Source organism: Amyelois transitella, chromosome 7 (assembly GCF_032362555.1).
Source record: "Amyelois transitella isolate CPQ chromosome 7, ilAmyTran1.1, whole genome shotgun sequence".
In the NCBI taxonomy this organism is placed as follows: domain Eukaryota; kingdom Metazoa; phylum Arthropoda; class Insecta; order Lepidoptera; family Pyralidae; genus Amyelois; species Amyelois transitella.
This window is the reverse complement of record NC_083510.1, coordinates 1,838,707-1,863,696: the sequence shown is the minus strand read 5'-3', so window position 1 is coordinate 1,863,696 and position 24,990 is coordinate 1,838,707. Positions and strand designations below refer to the sequence as shown.

The 24,990-nt window shown below is 35.3% G+C and overlaps 1 protein-coding gene across 1 annotated transcript in view; it reads right to left on the bottom strand.

Annotated features, from left to right (window-relative positions):
* LOC106143531 (four and a half LIM domains protein 2) overlaps window positions 1-24,448 on the bottom strand; it is a 109,741-nt gene extending 85,293 nt beyond the window's left edge. The window contains exon 1 of the mRNA XM_013345645.2: window positions 24,132-24,448. Within this exon, the coding sequence (XP_013201099.1) occupies window positions 24,132-24,179 (48 nt within the window). The 5' untranslated portion in view covers window positions 24,180-24,448. The remainder of the gene's footprint in view (window positions 1-24,131) is intronic.
* Between the last annotated feature and the right edge of the window lie 542 nt (window positions 24,449-24,990).

Sequence of the window (24,990 nt, the reverse complement as noted above, 5' to 3'; positions counted from 1 at the left end):
AAACACTACTCTTTTTGGGTAGTCGCGTGAAAATAGTTAATAAATGGAACTTGAATATTCAATGGCATGTAAGCTGGCCGGGCCCAACATTAATTAACTAATTGGATGCGATTTTCGCCACGCACAGACGAATGGCATGTTGAACAGGTATGTACAGTGTGGGGCAAATAAATCTGACATATAGGGTTAATTTATATAGACAGTTGGACAAGAAGTCGGCTTAATTAGCCCCCGACTGTAATACTCGGTCAACACTGCATATGTGACGGAATCTTTTGGAACTATTCCTGAACGTTATGGAGATTACCACATTTACGCAACTGCATGTGTAACCATGGTTTATGGTGGGTTAAGTCAATACATATATAGATAGGAAGATATCACAATTGGGAAGAGGCCGCCATTATACATATTCTTACTAATCCAACGACTGTTTTGTATTTTGTTATATTCTTTATTATGTGCAGTAAGGTGTTTACAAACAAACAAACAAACAATTATATATTTCGACCGTCGTCGTGAGCGCCGCCCACAAAAAGAACAATGTCAGAAATTACCGTAAATCAGAAAAAGTGCATTTTTTCCAAGTGATTGGAGTTAAACCTTCGCTTTGTGTTTCAGAAGAATCCTTGTGTGAAATGATGCCTTACCCACTCTAAGAATGTGATCACATGACAACCCTGGGCTCCACTTCAGTTCAGAGAGATCACGACGTCCTCATCGTCGTGATAAACGAAGAGTATATGGGTATTAAAGGTGGTGGGTGGCTCAGGTTACATTTCATAGAAATTAATTTGTTTACGAAACATGTGCGTGTACGTTTGATTGAATACCTTTGTACAAATATTTGCGACAAACATAACACAAATTTTTGTATGTATGTAGGTACGTACCAAAAATTGGCAATTACGAACACAATTTATGGATAAATTAACCAATTATGAAAACGTTTAATTATAACAAACCCGATGTGAGTTTAATTATCACAATCATCATGTGTTATTAAATTTGGTAACTTGTATGAAATGTAGATATTAATAACGTTACATTATAAACTCATAGAATAAAAAAACCACTCCAATATATCCGTGTGGATGTCGTAATACGTAATTTATGAAAAATATAAGGCAAACAAAGTTAAATAAACAATTTAAAAAATCCTATGAGATATAATAATCCTAGATTCGTAAGACAGCAAACGGTGAGTGATTCCGCGGACAACAGTTTATCGCCTGCTTTGACCTAGGTATATATACATACATAAAATCACCTGTGTGATTCCCGGCACCAATACAAAAAAGAATAGGACCACTCCATCTCTTTCCCATGGATGTCGTAAAAGGGGACTAAGGGATAGGCTTACAAACTTGGGATTCTTTTTTAGGCGATGAGCTAGCAACCTGTCACTATTTGAATCTCAATTCTATCATTAAGCCAAATAGCTGAACGTGGCCATTCAGTCCTTTCAAGACTGTTGGCTCTGTCTACCCCGCAAGGGATATAGACGTGAACATATGTATGTATGTAAAATCACCTCGATTTATTGAAAAAGTGAAAAATATTAGTTTTACGTTTTAAATCATAAATAAATTAACCTCGCTTCGCTTCACGTGTAATCCGCTTTAAAATTGTAAAAGCAAAATATAAAATATTCCAGGTAGCCCTTGAAGCGTTATTGATGTTTAATTTGTGCTATGCTTGTTATTGCAATATTATGATGCAACGACATTGAGTAGCATTAACCAGTTTGTATGGTCTAAGAGGCACCTTCTGTAATCATAGCAAGCATGTAACATTAGGTATGCTACCGTGTGTGTCAGGCAGTAAAGAAAATCTTCTCTTCCCGCGCAGATTCCAAAATCAATTAAGGGAGGTCATATTAGATCAGCCTCTAATTCAAACGTTAAAAACCTAACCTTCGAGTCTTTTGAATACCTACTGGCTTTGTCATACCGCTTAAGGGGTAAACTTTAGAAAGGGTGATCGTGAAACCAAAGTCTTTATCTTTAGCACTAAGGTTTGGACAAATATAAAGGTGACTCAATTTCTAGTAGATCAATCAGGTTCCCGAGTTTTAATGATGTAATATTATATTTGTTGCAATTAGAGCCAGGCCAGGCAAATGGCAAACTTCATGGACTCTCAACTTTTAACTAAGCGCGCCCTTTTCAGAGTCCTAAGTTCCCGAGCTTCGCCCTTTGACACTTAAATACGTATTATTTTTAATCAATATCAAATTCAATTATTTTTTACATAATATCTTTTAAAAATATTCGTATGTTTCTGAAGAATAAAATGGGATATGTTAAGTAAACTAGCTTTAATACATGTGGAAATTGAACTTAGAATATATCCGGTCATCATAGCTATGTAAATACTGTTTTTCTTTTTTATATTTGAAAAAAAAAGCCGTACTGGCTGTAGCGTATCTGACTTAGAAAGAAGGACAAAGAATTCTCGTCTTGACGTTGCTGAATGTGTTATGCGAGCTAACGGAATTAAAACTGTAGGTTAAAAAGCCCGGACAAAGTGGAGGAAGAAATGGGAAGCTGTCCCCACAGCTCAGCAGCGGAGGGTGCTAGTGAGAACACGCAAAGATGAGATAGGCCAGAGTCCAATGATTGCATCTTCAATCTTCTTCTTCCGGGCATTACGACCTATCCCTCAGGAGACAAGTCCCGGGGTGCGCTATTTGACCATGAGCCTGGATTCGTCAGGTTTTTACAGGAAGCGACTTCCGTCTGACCTCCGCAACTTATGCAGGAGACCATAACCCAAATAAGATCATGGTAAAAGCTGCACTAACTGAACTTGTACGACTTCTGCGGGAAAGAGATGGAGTGATTTAACTAAAGGGCCGGGAACCACACGGCACGACGATTGCAACTTCATTGATCAGTGCTAAACTGGTAACCTTTCGGAAACCACAGTTACCTTCACGCCTGTTAAATCAAGGCCGGGTCATTAACCCCTTAATGGATTGGACTATGTTAATGGTACCCTGGCAAATGGGGTGCGATTCGGTGAGTCGATGCCACCCTTGTTGTATAGTCAATTTTGTACAAATTAATTTGTAACTAAATATAAAGCTTGTCAAAAACAAGCCGATGTAATCTTTTATGTACCTTAATAAAATCAGTAAGAAGTTATTCTAAAGACTTGATGATATTTCACATAATAATTATACTGAGTTTTTTAACTTACATCGGTCTAAAAGTACTTCTCTTATTCTCTGTCTATCTTTGTCTCTATTTTGTATTTCTATACTCTTATGATGCAATAAAGAGTTTTATCTATCTATCTATCTACACATTGTGTTTGGTCATCTTCATGAAGATAGGTACTTCATGAAGATGACTATATCACAATATATTTACAATTTATAAATGTAAAATTTTTTTGATGAGATTATTTTAAAGATATATCAATAAGCCAGAAAAACTAAAATATTTAGAAAAGAAATATTTGCGGCAATTTCACTTTTAAAAAAAGTATAACTAAATTAGCGTAACAAAGGTGTGATTGCCAGATTACCCTAAAATTTCTAGCTTATATTTCACATGAAAAATTGTAACGGCTATTTTTCAGCACTTACAGGATGCTGATAAACAAAACTCATACACTATCCCCGTCGGTAAAAAAACACTAGTTTCAATTTAACCGCGCGAATGGAAATTGTGACCTATCTTCATGAATACTGAAACCATCTGGAACAAAGATGTCGTTGTAACAGTGGAGCAAGATTTAAAATTTCATGCGAACATATAAAATGTATGAGATTATCTAGACAAGCACATTTTTTTTAATAGTTTAATTTAGCAACGGCTCTGAGTCACCAAGCTTTACCAACTAACTTGTGCCCGCGACTTCGTCCGCCATAGAACGAAAAAGCTGGTCCCACCTTTATTACCTCCTCAGATGGGTGGAGGTAGAAATTTGTATTTATACGAGTTTTTAAGTTTTATTGGAGACGTTCTGGCAAAAGATCAGGTCACGAGTACCCGAAACCGACGAGCCTGCTTGATGAGAGTTATGAACGTGGATGAAGCGAAAGAAGTATGCAGGGATCGTGGCAAGTGGAAAGATGTAGTCTTTGCCTACCCCTCCGGGTAAGAGGCGTGATTTTAGTATGTATGTATGAGTTTTTGACCAAGAGAGCTGGTTCAAGCTGAACACATCTCAGAAAAACGCATAATAAAATTCATAATCTGGGAGAGATCCCTTCATGGGATAAGTCCGCCATTGCAAGTGATTTGTTTTATTTTATAACTATGTACTATTTTCTTGTTACTGTGTAAATTTCTATGCAATAAAGATTACAAACAAACATATATAAACATACATGCAGACTTCTAAATCACACTTTTAACGTCCATTGATCAAATTTAGATTCACTCAATCGATTTTTTTTGTAATATTGTTCAAGTTTGTTTCGATTTTTTTGTAGTATAGTACAGACATCAGTCTGTTCCAATTTTATTTATTATGTTTTATAAAATGTATGGGAGAAATATACATAAATATAACGAATAGCCGACCTATCAGTCTTTTCAAAACTGTTGGCTCTGTCTACCCTGCAAGGGATATAGACGTGATACTCATACATAATAGTATGTATTTATGTATGAGAGAAATTTCGCGCTAGCAAACCCTCGTGCAGCAGTTAGTATACTGACACATAAAAAGTGGTCTAGTCAATCGACCGCAGAGCTACCAAATACGGCACGCGGAAAGTCAGTGCCGGAGACCACATTCCAATACCAGTTCGCAAACGAGTATTGACTAAGTGGGCTACATCCCTGTCTAGGTTCAACGAGGTGGTGAGGGTTACATCTGGCAGAATCGATGAAGAAAGAAAAAAGGTGAAGAAAGTGACCACCATCTTCAGTAATGAGGGAGCTACTAGAGAGACATCAATAGAAGACGCCTGCGGTATCTTTGGAGTGTATTACATATAACTAGAGATCGGATAATCGGATGCATATTTACCTAAACTAATATTTTGGCTAAGAAAGTATGGAGGCGGCTTCTTGCTATCTTTGGAAATTTTATTAAACAAGAAATTGAAACTTATAGTATATTAGGTATAATAAACACCTTTATAAACATAAGTGATGGATGATCATATTTATTAAAAAATTACCTACCTACCGGGATTCCAGAATAATACCGCGTGATTTTTTAGTCTGTACAAAAACTTATGAGGTTATTTATACCATCAATCTGAACAACTTTCACATAATTAGAACATTAAGTGCATACTAACCCAACACCTCAACTTTAGGTTAATATGCATCCGAATATCCGATCTCTGATTATATCTTACCTATGTTCTTCTCCATACTTCACTTTATACGTACCTATGCAGACTTTTTTAGCGATCGGTTTTATGTTATGAATAACGAACATACAAAAACGGTTTTCCATTTATAATATATTAGTATGAATGGATATGCTTTCTCATGCCTTGAGTTCGTTCAAATGATACTTGATACCTGATAACAAATGATTTTAATGAAAAAAGCTTTAATAATTTTTTGCTTTGATTGATTGACGGCCTCTGTGGCGCAACGGTAGTGCGCTTGTCTGTGGCACCGGAGGTCCCGGGTTCGAATCCCGGTCAGGACATGATGAGGAACGAACTATGTCTGATTGGTCTGGGTCTTGGATTTTTTTATATAAGTATTTATTATAAAATATAGTATCGTTGAGTTAGTATCTCGTCACACAAGTCTCGAACTTACTTCGAGGCTAACTCAATCAGTGTAATTTGTCCCTTATATAATTATTTATTTATATTTGGTGAGTTAAAACAAAGCTACTTGTGAAAGCTTCAAGTTAATCAGTTTAGTACTTTCCGAAATAAAGATGATCATAATAATAAGTCTTGGTAAAGGGTCAGGTCAAAAGTCCCTGAAACCGCCGAGCTTGCAAGAACAGAGTAATGAATGTGGATGAAGCGAAGGAAGTATGCAGAGATCGTGGCAAGTGGAAAGAGGTAGTCTCTGCCTACCCCTCCGGGAAAGAAAATTGCTCTATATTATATATTTTATTGTATGTTTATCATAGTATCACAGTATCGCTTCGTATCAGTATCACAGATTTGTGGAAGGGTAATACGTAATCACTGTTCCGTTATAATTGTATTGCGACGAGCGGTAATTGCGTTAGCAGCGCGCCGTCAAAATCTGGCCAGCGCAGAGGTTTCCGAGATAAGCTATTTCCAATACACAGGTTGACATACAGTAAATGTCACGGTCATGTGGTTCCCAGTTAATAGAATAGGATCATTTGTTTCCAATGATGAGTTTAGAGAGCTTAGAACTACATAAAAATCCTATGGTTATTTTGTATACATCGAAACAAATATGTCTGTTCCATCATTAAGCCGTAGAGCCGAACGTGGCCTTTACTCTTTTTGAGACAAGGTTTTGTCTACCCCTGAAGTTTTCACAGTAAAGGATAAAGACATGACTGAATGTATGTATGAATCTAAGAACTGTTCCGGTGTATTGTTCCCAGCACTTTTCTTTAGAATAGTACCCCTCTATCTCTTTCTCACTGATGTCGTAAAAGGCCACTAAGGGAATAGGTACATTCATCAAGCGCTAGCTTCCATGTTGGTATGATAGCGAAGTAAAATTTGTAGCAGGCAGCTACTTGTCGTCTCGTACGGGTTGTCAAAGGTATTCTTATTTAATAAGTAAGAAGTTAGCAATTGTCACTATCGGAAGCTTACTTCCATCATCTGAATCTCAAGCTACTTCCATCATATGAACGCGGCGGAATTTAGAACATTTCCAGAAATTAACGCAGCACGTAAATATCACACATTCAGGATTGTTATATTTTCTGCAGACTATACAAGGATATAGAACTACCACCGTCACTGTACAAGTTATTTTTCAACATTAATTTTGCATTCACAAATTCTGTTAGTGAGTGACGTCAAAATTAACAGTGCAGCGAGTTCAGACCTCGATTTCCAGGGAATGGTGGTAATTAGCAGTAAAACGCAACTAAGTGGTAATCCGCGACCTGATTTATAAAGTGCAAGCTCATATTTTATTATATTTAATTTTTACGAAGAATAGGACCACTCCATCTCTTTCCCATGGATGTCGTAAAAGGTGACTAAGGGATAGGCTTACAAACTTGGGATTCTTTTTTAGGCGATGGGTTAGCAACCTGTCACTATTTCAATCTTAATTCTATCATTAAGCCAAATAGCTGAACGTGGCCATTCAGTCTTTTCAAGTCTGTTGGCTCTGTCTTCCCCGTAAGGGATACAGACGTGACCATATATATGTATGTATGTTATTTTTTACGCGACTAAAACAGAAAGTGAAGTTATAAATATTTCATAATTTTCAAACTTGACATCCAAGCAGGAAATAATCCAAAACGCGGCTACTGCGATGGAAATGTTTGGGTCGGAAGCGGTCCAGGGTGGCAGTGTTTGACTGATGTGACTCTGAATGTGAGACCCATATAAGCAAGTACATATTTGTTTAAAACTGAATAAATTATTTTCATGAGTTAAATTTGATGATTCAAATTCAATTGTAGCGAAGAATTGTAACATTAAAAAAAAATTACTGAGTATATTTGGAGTAACTTTACAGTACCAAATATTGCTAGTACCAAAATACTAGTATTTCATTTATAGATATAGTCCATACACTTTACTTTTACATATTTACATTTAAAATCAATTCACTCTTATGTTCGGGGCAATGTAATGCTTTTTCATTATAACTTATTAGAAAGCAACTCCAACAAAGGAAACAAAAGCTTTGTAATTTAAAGCTAAAATATCAGACTCACAATGGAATAATGCTCCGATTTCCTAGGAATTCTTCTATACTGAAATTAAAATGCATTGTTTATGCAGTTGTTAACTGTGCTGACTCGTATTTTCTTCAATCCTTGCTATATTCTCTTTTTCAAGTACTTAGTTACTCGTATTCGTATTAGATTCTTTGTACTATAAGTCCTCTTCATATAAATCGAACAAGTAGTCTACTCTGAAGAAGTCTTAAATTATTTCGATTTATACGGCCATTATAAAGTCGCGTGCTAGCGTTACGTACATATCTAATGTTTTAATTTATTTGTCATTATTTTCCTTGATCAAATCGGGAAATTTTTGGTGATAGATTAAGAATCAAGTGTACCCAAGACTGACGGCATTCAAAAATGCAGGGCTCCGCCTACATATTCTTATTGTTTTTTTTCTTACCTGGTCTTTATTGCCGCGTAATCTCTGTGTGTAAATAAAGCTGTGGGCTAGGTTATCATTATTAAAGCATGGAAATAATTATAATATGTTCTGATAACATAGTCGTTTGTTATTCATAATAAATAAATAAGAAGTTATGATAAATTGCAGTTTGCTTCAGGAATCACGCGCTTCATTGAGCGCAGCTTATTGATGGGAAGTTGTTTTAAGCGTTTGTATTTTTAAGTCTTCTCCAAGGAAACACACGAATAGATTTTTCGCCATTGTTATTACCCGACTTCTTTTCCTAGTAAATAATTATGTTTATAATTGTTGTTTTAATCTATTCGTGTCATAAAAATGTTTACTTCTCGTGCATTGCTAAAAATACTGAAATATACTTTTTCTAATTATCTGTGTAAAAATACATACATATGTACATTTAATTACGTCCATATCCCTTGCGGAGTAGACAGAGCCAACAGTCCCGAAAAGATCAATAGGCCACACCCAGCTGTTTAACTCAATGATAGAATTGAGATTCAAATAGTGACAGGTTGCTAGCCCATGGCCAAAAAAGGAATCCCAAGTTTATAAGCCTATCCCTTAGTCGCCTTCTACGACATCAATGGGAAAGAGATGGAATGGTCCTATTCTTTTTTTATCTTGCTTTTTATCCCGGAGTTCGCGCGGGAATGATTCCACGCGGACGAAGTCGCGGGCGGCCTCTAGTCACTTAATAATTACTAATTAGTAGTGGTTTAGTTAGTAGTCCAGTGAGCAAGGCATTGACAAGGCATATGTCTCATCATCTCTTGGTTTCAGGTCTTGGATTTACTTTATAAATAGAGGAATAGGGTAGTTAAGACAATGTCTTATCAACCTTACCAACTTGCCTTGCCTTATCAACTTTCGGGAACTCCTGCTAGTTTCAACTACAAAGAGGGTCCCAACTTATTCTTAGACGACTTCAAATGATTCCTTCAACTAATGCATTGTCTTTGTCTCCGTCTCCTCACTTCATCATCAATATCAATACAGCTGATTGATATTGACGTGCGTGATTTTGGCGCGGAAGTAGATATAGCCAAGTACTTCTTAAAGCACTTAGATCTAGTTGGTGCTTGATAAATTCTAAAAGAAATTTGATCTAAAGTTGACGGGAATATAAATTTATTTCATTATGATGAAAGTAGGTAAAGAACTCTTTAAATAAATTATTTTACTGTAAACTCAACGAAATATTTTGAAGAATAAAATATTTTTAAGTTTTTCATTCATCACAAATTGTTTATCTAGTTAGATTGGACATTTCGTTTGAAAAATATAAGATCGTATGTTTCAAGAAAGAACATACTAGCAATCAAAAATTAAATTTTGTGATAGGTAATTTGAATATTATTCAATTTGTTGGTGCATACGACAGTGCATCGGTAAAAGGGAGGTAGTAACATTAAAAAAAGGTTAGTTACATATAGTATTTTAATAAAATTTAATAGACCGTATTTTTAGGGTAACTTGTTATTTCTTCTTATTTTAAAGAACATCAATCCTAAGAATTGATGAATTTTATTTTTGTCATCAATACTAGCTACATCACATACTTTAAATAATATTTTAAGATTTGCCAATATTTCTTTAATTAACGACCACTGTTAATAGGTACCTTTGATATTCGTTTGGGTATTACTGATAAACTAATTACTAATTGTTCGATAATTACTCTTTTGTTCAGAATCCTAAAAAGTAAAGTCAATACATAGCGCAATAAAGAACCAGTATAGGAAATTATAGGCAAACTGGTTACTTTAAATTTCAGAGCTAATTGGTTGAAAACTATATAATAGTCTCGAGCAGCTTCTTGCTGAATTGTCCTTTAACAATACACGCGCCTCTTTGTGGCTTTGCCCGCGAGCTTTCGAAGTCTTTGCAATTCACGTCTTTAAAAAGGTTTTGTAAAGGCACTGTAGAACTACGTCAATTTTATATGAAGTATTGTCCAAAGCAATTACTACTCTTGCTTATAACGGTGATATAATATAAGACATTAGCTACAACTATAATTTATTTATGATCTAGCCGCATAAAGGTTATTGACGTAGGCGCGCGCATATTGTATGGGAATTATATAATAAATAATATATCACATAAAACATTTTATTGGCCTGTTTATGTCGGACACACATAAAATGCATCCGCCGATTTAATATAGTTGCAATGACAAGACGTCTATACTTTGTGCGTCATGTAATTTGGCAAAGACAAGTCTTTAAAAATTCGGATCTTGTCACCAGTTTAACTTCTCTCTACAGAGCTTTTTAGCTTTACAGAAATCAAAGAATAGTAGTGAAAGAGTTGTAGTCAAGTTGTTTGTATTTACAGAAAATAATACAAACCAATAAATCTTGGTTATTTTTTTAGTGAGTGAATTAGTGAAAGATTACTGCGTACGAGTAGATTTTGTCATATTTATAAAAGGTACACATTATAACACATTTTACACTTTTCATGAGGTGTTCGTACCTTATAATGGATTACGTAATCACATCACTTGTGTTTACACACAAAGACTAATTTGCAAACAAGTGTCGGTTGGTGTTGAATCGAGTTGAAACTTTCAATAGCGACGGCTGATTTATTGAATTCTGGCTCAAGTTATAAGCTCTAAATGCCACGCAAAAAAAAATTTTATTGGTACCTCTATAATATTTAATCTTTTTGCACCTGTATAATGTATATGTGTATGCATATTTCGTATATATTCATTCATAACAACACGAGCGTAGGAAGTCTTTTCCAACAACGAAGTTTTATATGGGCAGAGACTTCCCCGGTAGATATAAATAGCGACTCGGGTTGTATTAGCATCTCTTATTTCAGTCTAAATCAAAGACATAATATAACAGAATTATTATTATGTTTAATTTTTTATTAAAAAGAGAGGGAAATATATAAAATCGTGATCTACGCTGTTCTTTTGTGTTAAATTCTATCCCATTTTAATATTTTGCGTTTAGATCGCTTATGCCTTGTTCCACGCTTATTGTTATCAAAACTCAAAAGATAATTCGGCGAAGAGCTTTACACATGACGTCATCAATGCATCTGCATTTTGTAAAATATACATACTCAGACGATTTTGGTTTGTGTATGAGACAACGTATTGCATTTTCAGTTATTTGCTTTTAAGCTCATGTTCCATGGAATTAAGCTTACTGTCACATCTCTTTATATCAATTCTATCGTGCTACGATTATTTAAAGTAAGATAAGATTTTGGTCATATTTTCTTCTTTTTTTTTTAAACCACCACTTAAAGTTTACAACTTTTTATGTGATGTCGACAATTCTTTAATTAACTATTTCACGAGGCTTCAAGCACTTGAAGTATTTAATGATTTGAAATATATAATTGTATGAAATTGTAAATGAAAAATGCAATTTCAATTGAAAATACTTTGCCGTTTAATTTAAAACCGTGCAAAGGGAAGCCAATGATATAAACTGAGGTATAAAATCTCGTGCAAGCTGATTTTTAGCTGCTTCTTTGCCATCAGAAGGACGTAGCTTTGTATAAAAACCTGCCACGCTTCATGCTTCTTTCACGAAGTGTAATGCAGAAAATACAACTTTCCACTTGCCACGATCCCTGCATACTTTTTCACTTTATCCAAATTCATAACTCTCTCCGCGCAGGCTCTTCGGTTTAGGGTAATCTTCACCTTTCGCCAGGATATATGATTTGAGATTTAAGACGGTAATGATACTTATAAAGATTTTGTATACATACATAAAATCGCCGGCAGTGCCGTGTGGTTCCCGGCACCAATACCAAAAAGAATAGGACCACTCTATCTCTTTCCCATGGATGTCGTAAAAGGCGACTAAGGAATATGCTTACAAACTTGGGATTCCTTTTTAGGCGATGGGTTAGCAACCTGTCACTATTTGAATCTCAATTCTATCATTAAGCCAAATAGCTGAACGTGGTCATTCAGTATTTTCAAGACTGTAGGCTCTGTTTACGCCGCAAGGGATATAGACGTGACCATATGTATGTATGTATGTACATAAAATCGCGCCTCTTTCCGGGAGGGGTATGCAGAGACTACATACTGGAAAGCGGTCTACTGTAATTCGCCTCGCGCGATATTATTAATGACGAATATAAAGAATTATAATATTTTAGTGTTGATCCTGATGAGCATGTGTTGGTGTGGATGACTTCACGGTGACAAAAACAAGCGTAGGCGACAAGGCCGGTGTCCAATATTGATTTATCTTTACCTTATTAGTATGCTTTTGTAGGCTATGGTCAAGGCCACATTGGTGACTATTCGGCTGTTTGGATAGGCATATTTCTAAGATTAGAACCACCTGTACTCCATAAAGCAAGTTGAAAAATTATGAAATTATATGTACATTGTATGCAATATACTGGTGTAGCCGGAGCTTAATTTATATTGAATTTTTTATTTTACTGAATTAGGTTAATTTTGTTGCCTATATTTTAATCGTTATAGGTTTAAGAATACCGAGCGTTCTTTGCTTCTAGGAGTTATAAAAAGTGTAATTTTTTTGCTTTACCTCATTTAGTCGATTATAAAGATTCATATTAAATGTTTGTACTCGTATGAATTTCAATAACAGTGATTCTCAAGTTATCCGGTATCATAATTTATCAGACGTACGACTAATACTTATAGAAAATATCTTAGACGACAATGTAAGTACTTATATCATTATAATCTTCCCTTGACAGTATTTATATAATAGGAGCAGGTGTTGAAGAACTCGCTATAATAAAGGCAAGTTACACTGTTATACTTTACATTTCACTAGTAAAGGTGTTATTTATTACTTTGAATATTTGAATACTTACTTAAAGCAAAGCTAGCTTAGGTATCGTGGCAAGTGGAAAGATGTAGATAAAGATGTTTCACTTCGGTCCACAGTTTTAGCGGTAAATGCGTAACAAACATTAGCGTCGATAGTAGATGTATAAAAGCACAGGTTCAAATCCCACTTTGGCCACGTAATTTTCGAAGTTATGTGCATTAGTTTGAATACTAACTGATGCTCTTACGATGAGGGAAATTATCGTGAGGAAACCGAAACTATACGGGTAAGGTTGCCCTGCAAAATATTTCGGAGGTCAGATCGGCTTCATGTAAAAACCTAACTTATCCAATCCAAGATCTTCGGTCAACCCCGGGCTTCTCTCCAGAATGAGGAAGATGCAACCAGAACTAAAGGTTTGGTCCAAAGGTGCCGTTTGGCTCCCGGCACCATTACAAAAAAGAATAGGACCACTCCATCTCTTTCCCATGGATGTCGTAAAAGGCGACTAAGGTATAGGCTTTTAAACTTGGGATTCCTCTTTTAGGCGATGGGCTAGCAACCTGTCACTATTTGAATCTCAATTCTATCATTAAGCCAAATAGCTGAACGTGGCCATTCAGTCTTTTCAAGACTGTTGGCTCTGTTTACCCCGCAAGGGATATAGATGTGACCATATGTATGTATGTATGTTCCACTGCAGACTGCAGTCTAGTTTTAAGTAATAAAAGTTTTAATTAATAAATTAAATAAAAGCCAGGAAGAGAGAGATAGAGAGAGCAGAAGAGACATACAGACTTGCATTTATAATTTAAGCTTAGCTGAAAATGCATTTGGAAATTAGTGTTCTAGAGCTAGTGTCTTAGTAGCATCTAGATATAATAATAATAATAAATTCTAATCTAGATATAAAACTCCGCAATCAAGATATTCTGGCTTCTTTGTAAGGCACAAAATCCAGTTATTATTAGGAATTTTCCCTATTATATCATCCTATGACCTGTAGGTAATACACGACACGAATCTCCGGTCATTTCTATGAATTGTGCTATAATAAATTATGTTGTGATTCATATAGTAACTAAAATACTAATTAAAACATTGAGGAAAATGTACTGAAAATATTTTGCTTTGTATAAATAAGATGCTTTTTAATAAAAGCTTTTGTTTCTTTGCCTGCTGTGATATTGCATTGTGTGTAGGTACCTATAGCATTGTTAAAGACAAAACAAATTTCTTATCTTTGATTAACTTTTGAGAATGTTCTAAGGGCTATTCACAAACTTTGATTAGGCATATGCCTTATCAGGGCTCCATGGGTTTCAAATGGAAACTGAAGAAGAGAAAGAAAGAGAGAAGGTTAAACTTATCCTCGTAAAAGTGCGTGAATCGCAAACCTTCGAAAAAAAAAATTCGGTAAAATTTCATTTCCCTTTTTATAGGGAATTTCTGATTAAATGATATGCAATAATGGCATTTCTGTAGACAGTCAAATCACACAAAGACAGTTTATAGTTTTGACACCCATCTTTTTGTTTGTAGAGTTAAAAGATGAAATAAACACGAAGGTATAGCAAACAGATTTCATTATCGATGTAACCGCATCCATCTCTGTCTTTCAGTAATGCGATGAAAGAGACACAGCATTGTTTAGAATGAGAGTTTGCTTGCACCGTAACAAATCTGTAAACATAACGCGCACACGGTGTGTTGATTGATGTGATTGTAACATAGGGCTGCTAACACGAGAAATTAATATGCCATCAAAAACATCCTGTAAAAAAACCCAAGTCTCGCAGCTCATTCTTTCTACCGTAAAAAGTTGTGAGATTCATGTAATACCAAGTCGGTTAATCTATTTAGTCTCTACTTAAACGACCTTCTGTCTTAACTTAGTACAACTCTTTCATCTGTGCTGTGACTCTAAGGTGAGAATGTTAATTCAGGTGGAAAAATCTACACTGACACCTATAGCTCCCCGGTATAAAGGGCTTCACCCTGCTCACTTTGCAATTTGTTCCTGAAAACTATAATATTTATTACAAGAATGTTTTAATGCTCGCGGCTAGCTTATCTAGATTTTCCTCTCCATTTTGACGTAGCCTCAGTTTACTTTGGCGCACATTTTTTAGTGACGATTAACTTTTTGAATAGGACACAAAAAGAAACATATTGGAGCATTGACACAAAATTATAGTACTTTTAAATAGAAATGTCTTTCAGAAAACACGTGAAATGAGAAATGAATATTATATTTTTTCTGCCTGCCTAAAACTCTTGAAATTTCGTTAAAAAATTAAAAATCGCCAATTCGGACACTGGTTTTAAATAATTTGAGTCCGAATCGAAATCGTCAGCAACTCGGTAATATCTCGAGGCAGCCCTGCGCTGACGTCACGCTATCGGTCGGCGCTGCGTGCCTACGACAAATCGCAGCACTCCATACTTCATACATATGCGCTTTTGCTCGATTACGCTGATGGATGCGAGGGTACTGTTACGTGAAGAAATGCATTTTGCATAATGAATCAGCCACCGTTGAATTTGTGCCATGGTTGGAAGATGAATCGCTGTTAAAACTTTATCTCATATCGAATAGAATCTCTCAGTACGTGCTTTTCTATAACGTAGATTGGCTGTATACTTTCACTACGAAATTCATGTCATTACGAGTACCATCTTAAATCTCTTAGTGGGGAGATAGGAGATAAACGGTGAAGCGACTTCCTTCTGACCTTTACATTTACATACCCTTCTTACCTGAAAGGGAAACTGACGAATTTTCTACAATTTTTAGTTCAGATAAAACACTTTGTTATTTTTAATTCCATATTAGAAATTGTGATTGATAATACTCGTAATTACACATTATACATACTGCAAGTAATGGATTACTCGTTGCAATTACCCTACATAAAGTACTTGTAGGTGCTGTACCCACCGATAAGAGTTCGTATCGGCCTGCTATTATGCCGATATCAGTCTACTTATTGACTGTTCCACTTAAAAAGGTATTACAGACTATCAATAATAACAGATTATCAAGCATGCATTTCGAATTAAAATTTCAAATTTAATTTTTAATAACAGATAAATATGAAAAACGCCCAGCAGTCACTGCCGAAACTTGTTGAAGAGAACTAGATTTTTTTTATTTAAAAAAAAAACTGGTGACTATGTTCGCCTTAAAAGTTCACTGAAAGCAGAGGTCCCGGGTTCGAATCCCGGTCAGGGCATGATGAGAAAAGAACTTTTTCTGATTGGCCTTGGTCTTGGATGTTTATCTATATAAGTATTTGTTATAAAATACAGTATCGTTGAGTTAGTATCTCGTAACACAAGTTTCGAACTTACTTCGAGGCTAACTCAATCGGTGTAATTTGTCAAAAAAAAAAAAAGCTGACCCCCTGTATTGCCCCTTCGTAACATCATCATATCAGCCGTAGGACGTCTACTGCTGAACATAGGCGTCCCCCGATGACTTCAAGGTCGCTCTGTTGAAGGTGTCCTGCATCCAACGTTTCACCACGGGCTTTACTAGATTATCGGTCCATCTCGCATAGAGGAGTTGAGGAGAAATTTTTGTATACCAGTTGTTTAGTTTCATTAAGCGTGTTGCGACTACAGACATACACAGAAATTCTTAAAATTACATATTTGGCTACTTGTATATTGGTTGATCTTATATAGATCCCCCATGAAGATTTTATGCTTTTATCTTTCATGAACAGATAGATAGGCATCCCTAGAATCGAGTTTCCAGACAAAAAGAGAGAAGAGGCAGGCTAGATTTCCTTTAAAACATCGCATAAAGTGTTTCTCAATTTATTTTATAGCAAGTCGGTAATTTTGTGGTCCCACAAGATCAGTTGGCACCTTCTAGATATCAAGTTAACCAATTCTCAACCACAATCACCACAATCGAAGTGCCTGTAATGTAACTGATTGTATGACGTCTTCATTAGAATAGAATAGATTTATTTTCAAAATTGGATACAAGGTATCACTTATTGACGTCACATAACTTAAATCTAATTATAACTACTACATTCTTCGTGTCTGCAACTCCTCGTATTAATTTCTAGGTTCGATCCGTGGTTAGAGAGACTTTTGCGGAGTTTTAGACATGATGTACGGATTTCCAATGAATATAACAGATAACAGGGCCTACATATCAAAAAACCGGCTAAGTGCGAGTCGGACTCACGCACGAAGGGTTCCGTACCATCATCACGTTTGTTACTAAATATTTTTTTTATATTCACGTTTCTGTTTGTTGTATGGGAACCTTTAATAATTACTTTTTTGTTTTTTAATTATTTTTTTTAAAAGGTGATATACATGTATGTATATATTCTGTCTAAATTTTAAGCGTTTACCTGTTATCGTCATAAAGAGTGAGCAAAAAATTGGGAATAACACCCTAATATTATTATTTTTTAATATTAGTGAAGAAAATTTGTAAAAAATTCAGCTTTCTATCTATCACGGTGTATGAAATACAGCCTGTTGACACACAGACGGACAAACACACAGTGGACGCTTAGTAAGGTAAAAATTTTAATATTTTTCCGTTAATCTTAAAAATGTTAATATTTTATCCCTTAGTCGCTTTTTACTACATCCATGGGAAAGAGATGGAGTGGTCCCATTCTTTTTTCTACTGATGCCGGGAACCACACGGCACCCGTAAATATGTGTGTTGACATTTCATTTCACATCACATCCCAACGCATCAGACCTTGTATCCATCAAAAGCATAATGAAATGCATTACGCAGCATGTGACCGCTTTGTAATCTCTATACAGATTTATTGCAAGGTCCTTGTTGAATCACTTATTATGAAATTGAACGGAGTATTATGCAACTAGTTACCACTTTGTGCCCGCGGATTTGTCTGTTTTCCCTAATATACATACATACATATAATCACGTCCATATGCGTGGGATATCCCTTGCGGGGTAGAGAGAGCCAACAGTCTTAAAAAGACTGATTGGCCACGTTTAGCTATTTGGCTTAATGATAGAATTGTATAATAATAAGCTGTATGATGGACATACATACATATAATCACGCCTTTATCCCTTGCGGGGTAGACAGAGCCAACAGTCTTAAAAAGACTAATAGGCCACGTTTAGCTGTTTGGCTTAATGATACAATTGTGATTCAAATAGTGACAGGTTGCTAGTCTGTCGCCTCAAAAAAGAATCCCAAGTTTATAAACCTATACCTTAGTCGCCTTTTACGAAATCCATGGGAAAGAGATGGAGTGGTCCTATTATTTATTTTTTAATGGTGCCGGAAACCACACGGCACACAATTTCCGTAATATTCCTGTTAAAATCTTAGTTTTAACTATTTTTCTTTCATTGTATCATATACTTACTTGTGTAGTTAAGTATTTATTTTTATTTCAATATCTGAACCCCAATTCCATCATTTACCAGCTTGAAGGTGGCTTTCTAGTCTAGGCGATTTGATATTCGTCGACTCGATAGAATTATCGTTTCCATACAATATGTACCTACATACCTACTCTAATTAATAAGTATTTTTGAAAAAAAAAACTTTTAACCATAAATAGGAGTGTATCTAATAAGTTTGTCGCATCACCATGTATTATGCTAATGTAACTATTTTGAGAGTGTCGATGAAGTGGCCGTGGAGAGCGTTCTATGTAAATGCCACTGGAAGTGAATCAGCGACCTTTGACTGCATTCCGTATGGTTGCACCGAGCCTTGGGTGCAGGAGTACAGTTATTTGTATGCTCACTAGCATTTCAGTAAACGTTAACAGATCAAAATAAATAAATAAATATGTATATATGAGATAAATTACACTGATTGAGTTAGCCGCGAAGTAAGTTCGAGACTTGTGTTACGAGATACTTACTCAACGATACTATTTTTTATAATAAATACTTGTATAGTTAAACATCCAAGACCCAGGCCAATCAGAAAAAGTTCTTTTCTCATCATGCCCTGGCCGGGATTCGAACCCGGGACCACCGGTGTCACAGACAAGCGTACCGCTGTGCCACAGAGGCCGTCGAATCGAATCAAAACAGTATCTAACTTATTTGTAGTGCCATTTTCTAAAGGTATCTTAAACTTGGGTCTAAGTTACAAAGCGAAAGGGATGAATGCTTTGAAATTTCACCTGAAAATTATCATTATCATCGTGATTTTCAAATGAAAATGATCAATGATTTTGCTTTTTTTTGGTGCTGCTAACGGTATATGAGTAAGTAGATCTTAATATAAAGAAATTAAAACATCAAATTAAAATTGCCACTGTTCTATCAATCTCCCTGATAAAGAAAAAGAGAATGTGAGATGATTTAAAAAATGCGAAAGTCTATATGTTCGTCTGTTATACTTTTTCTAACGATTATTTTTTTAAGTAATGTATAGAATGTGTAATAGAAATACATAAGGTTACATTGAGCATATCTCAACATAGTGCGTGACACATTTTCTTCCAAATTGGTCGGCAACTTGGCATTTGCGACTTGCATACTAATTATTTCGCATTGTTTGTTATTATAAATTGACCTGCTTGGTTTATTAGCTTGGAGTTCATTTCCATATCTGGATTAATTGTATGTTAGGTGAATTGTGATTGGCAGATTAACTTAGTTTTCTAAGTGGACTGCTGTCAGGAAGACATTCCCATTCCCAGCATAGCCGTGTGGTTCCCAGCACCAATACAAAAAAGAATAGGACCACTCCATTTCTTTCCCATGGATGTCGTAAAAGACGACTAAGGGATAGGCTTACATACTTGTGATTCTTTTTTTAGGCGATGGGCTAGCAACAAAAATTATGCAATACTTAATTTAATTATCATTCACAGAAAATATATTAAGTATTTATTTTCTAAATGCTTTAAAAAAAATCTTATTCATTTTTCTGTATTTGAATTGGAAGAACAATACCTTTTACAAATTAAAATGGCGAGTTTTAAAGAACAGACAGTTCAAACGAACACTTTAACCTTATCAGTGTGGACAGATATAAATTTCATCCCTGCATAAAATAGTCCTTCAAGCCTCAGCTCACGGAGGGATGCTCAATAAAGGTAGATTTATTTATACACGTATACCTTAATGCCTCCTAGTCACCAGATCTATAAATAAGGACTAAAGGTCACTTCACATATAGAATGAAACGATTGAACGCCCCCCGATTGTCAGAAGCAAAAACAACAGTGCATTTGACACTAGTCGCGTGATATTCCCGAATTGTAAGGACTACATACATATAGATCAATTGCGGGTTAGACAGCGCCGGTAGACACAAGACTCGACGGCTGCGTTAAGCTGTATGATGGAATTGAGGTTAATACATAGTGACAGGTTTTGGTTCACAGGGTTGGCAGAAAAGAAGCTGGCACATTTTGAGAAAGCAAAACTGTCAAATATTTTTACTTCGGTACCATACAAACTCTTGTACCATAGGATACGGTAACCACTTTCTATACAAAGATCTATTATAGGCGCCTATTCAGTAGCTGAATAGTATAAAAATCGTCAATTAAATTAGCGAACTTATCATGTGAGCACTCTATCATCACTTAACACCTCTGCCAAACGTTCCAATTCACACTTCATCAATTTCGACAAAAAACGAGTCATCTTTATATAGAGGAATCAACCTAGGCGTATGGGTTACGAAGAAAAATAAATAAATAAAAAAAGCCTATCGGTCAGGTCAGGTAAGCGTGACATGTTGCTTCGTTGACTATTTATTCTACATGAACGGTTTTCAAAGCCCTAAAACAGGTTTTAAAATATCATAACTTGTTATAGACCCTTATTTATAAAGATCTTTATGAAAGAGGCGTGATTTTATGTATGTATTTGTATGTATCTTTATGAACCCACGTAAAAATTAGTAAAATAGAAGTCAGTTTTTGCATTGAATTTAGCTGGATTTTGTACGCAAAAACTAAGTAACTAAGTTAATTATTAAGTTAAACCACAGGACAAAAGTTAATGTTTACAATTGTTACAGAATTAAACTGTTGTTATTGTAATAATTATGGATAATACGTATTAAATGGTAGTAATTTTGTAGTCTTATATGCAAAAAAAGAACATTTATTTCCTCCTGGGGAAAAGCACTAAAACGGGCATTTTTTTAACTCATACGAATGAGTTAAAAAAAAGTTCCATATTTATAATTAAATTTCCCAAATAAGTCCCATAATTTTATTTTGTTATTTATGACACTTACATTGCAAGATAATGTTCATTGACTTATAGTTTTAAAACAGGTAACTTGACCTTTCTTACTAAGTAAAAAAAACATATGCCTCTGGGCATCCAAAATTGTTTTTGGGAAATGGCGTCCGGCCACAAATTGTGTCGGATGAAGTTACTGCAGTAATAAATAACAGGACAAATACTATTCACTATGAACATAGTATTTTTTTTATTGTGAATTTTATAATAGCGCCATTTGGGGTGCGTACTTGTAAATTAAGGGTTCCATACGCAGAAAAATCGGTACATTTTAATAGGACACTCATAATTATGTTTGTTGTACGTCTATTTGTCAGGTCGTTGAGATTTTCCGTAAGTTTTTTGCTTAATACTTTATTATATAAATGTCTCATGGATGTCGTAAAAGGCGATTTAGGGATAGGCTTACAAACTTGGGATTCTTTTTTAGGCTAGCTAGCAACCTGTCACTATTTGATTCTCAATTCTATCATTAAGCCATATAGCTGAACGTGGCCATTCAGTCTTTTCAAGATTGTTGGCTCTGTCTACCCCGCAAGGGGTATAGACGTGAAGATATGTATGTATGTATTGATTTATTATAGGTAGTACAGACAGTGGAGTTGTTTAATAATGCCCCTTTATACGACACTTAGCAAAATGACTTCAGTAATTAGTTATTTGTTTTATAATTCCCAGTTCATTATATTCTGGGCGATAGTCCCGGTTGCGTTCTCTCTCTGTAAAGGTTCTGCCTATGTCCACGATCCTAGAGTCTCTGGATCTTTAACTTGACCTGAGACCTGACCCAACTTTATTTAAATTTTCCCCGGTTTCACACTTAGGGAAAGTTGCCAAACTTCCGTATGGGGTGTTTGTTTGTTAGATGTGTGAAAACTTATTTATTATATTATATCTTTATTTTAATGTCGTGTGCTATATATGTATTTCTTGTATTTACTACTAAATGCCTAAAATTTTCTTTGATATATATATTTTTAAAGCGTTTCACTATTTAATTTTTTCACTATGTCATACTTTTATCCTATCTTTTGTCTATTTTCCTGACCCAGCTTGGAACTTATTTGCAATTTCTTATTAGATTTTTGCACTATTTGAAAACATTTCCTGGACATTTTCTGTAGTTAAATTGAAATCACTTTGAATAAGAACATGGGAAATATGTTTATCTTCTTCTTCCGTTTACAGGGGCAAGGAAAATTGCTGTTCACTGTGTGAGAAAAGAAATAAAGACATTCGACTGCCGGAAAGTACAAAACTCAAATATGTCACAAAAGTTACCGTGCAGTGAATCATAGGTAACGTTCTTAATTTTTTTTTTAAGTGAAATATATGAGTATTTAATAACATATACATACATACTTTATTGTAATACTTACTTTAAAAAGTATTTCATAGTTCTGAATGAAAAATCAAGTGAGGTCGAGGTCAGGAAAATCAAAGGCAAATAAACTTGGGATTTTTCTCTTAGGTGACCGGTTGGCAACCTTTACTATTTGATGCTAATTTCCACCATAAAGCTTACAGCTGAACATGGTTATAAAAGACTTTTAAAAGACTGTCGGCTCTATCTACCCCGTAAGATAATCCCAATACGTAAAAATACGGGTAATATAGTACGGGGTAGATAAATATTGATTTGTCTGTCTGCACGGGAAGCATATCCCTTAGTCGCCTTTTACGATATCAATGGGAAGGAGATGGAGTCATATTCTAAAGTACTGGGAACCTAAAACGATCACTGGAATTATTGTTTCATCTGGTGTTTGGCTGTTAGAACGACATCAGCAGATTTTTTAGTTTTTTAGTTGAAGCGGTAAAAATGGCAAACACCATTTTTACCGCTTCAACTAAAAAACCTGAGGATAAGTCAACATCGTCGGATAAATTTTCAGTCAGGTCAGTTAAGCCCATATCTGTCTTCTATGATACGTTTAGCACGTCTTCGAGATGTGTCTTAAGGTTGCCCATTACTCAAAAGAACTATATCTATGCCACTATAAAGCCTTTTCATTTTTAAAATTAGTTTTAAAATTACGTTAGTATGAATATTTTACTAAAGTTCCTATAGGTACTCAAGTTAACCTTATACCTACGTAGGTACGTTTAATTATAATAAGAATAAGAATTACACATTTAACTCATAGAAACTTTATAACCGGTTAAACTGGGTCAAATCTGCAGGGTCAAACTAAATAAGACCTTTTCTTCGCACCAATACCGAAATCTCTTATCATTTATGATAAAGTAAAGTTGAGTACCTAGTAAAGTCTAGTTGCCTGTCAGTTTGTTTGAAATGAAGTCAAAAACTAAAAAAGTTTTATACCCAGTTTGCGACAGTGATTCATGACGAATGTTTTTATATACGAAGCCCATATAATTTACAATAATTTGTCTCTACTATAAAATTTGTTTCAAAGTTAAAATAACTAGTTACTAGTGCTTAAGCTACACAAGAATGGAAAAGGACTTTCGTTGAACTAAAGTTCGCCAATTATTACATAGAAAATGTTACTAACTTCTAGAGTCAGGTAATAATAAGTGTTAGACCAATAAAAAATAAATGGATCCAATTTGAAAATAGAACGTAAGAAACTTTTAAACAGTTCGGCTACAGTGATAAATAAATAACAATCAACAACAATAGTCAATTTGACGATGTAATGATTGGTCAATTTACAACGCACACATCAAAACACTCGCAAAACGGACTTAACGGCTATCTCAGGAATCCACTGCCTCTCGTTTCCTCGCCCATTTCGTTCAGTCCGTCTCTTTTCCCCCAACTTAAGTTTAGAACTTGACTGTAATAGAAATCACTCACCGTCTCAGAAAACGCATTCTTCGGCCTCCTAGCCGGCGTGCCGTTCATCTTGACCACTTAAACAAAACAAAATCCACCAATTGGATCGCACCAAACTTTTCACACACTTGTAGAGTTCACTGTCAAACTTTGACACAAGTTAACTTTTTATCCGAAATAAGCAAAGCTGCAAGATTTTGGAGGTAAATCGTTGCAGTGCGCAACGCGAGTTTCGCCGGGCCACTTAATTTAATCGATGACTTCATGCAATTATTTTGCTGATAAGTTATCGAGTATTTGTGAACTCGAGTGGGGACGGCGAGGCGAGGAGTCTGCCCCGCGGTAGGACTGAGACTGGCTCAAACTCGCTCCCGCGGCCGTTAGCGGAGCCCGACAACACGCAGCGCGCTTGCATTTTTTACACGCTGGACAATAGCCTAACATTTTGGAGGTTATGTTTTGAATGCACGCGGAATGCTCAAACTGGTACTCGATTTGTTCTGCTCCTTTTTTTTTGTAAAGCTTGCTCCATAAAAATCATCTCGAGTTTTACTTACACAAATTAAGTGTTGAATGAAGTCTTCATTGCCATTCATCTGTTTACATATTACAGCTGAGGCGCACATGATTCATTTGAAGTTATTTACTTTCTATATTTAGTATGGATGGATATGGATCTTGAGTGACTCCTGTGTGATGACGTCATCGCGCGGTAACCGTGTTGATATTTCGGATTTATCTTCTGTAAACATAATATCTGTATTAGTATCAATATTCTTCTTTAATTAAACAACGGTTAATTTAAATATCTTGTTAATTAATGCTGAAGCATTGTCTATAATTGTCTTCTTTTTGGATACATTTGTTATATTCTTTATCA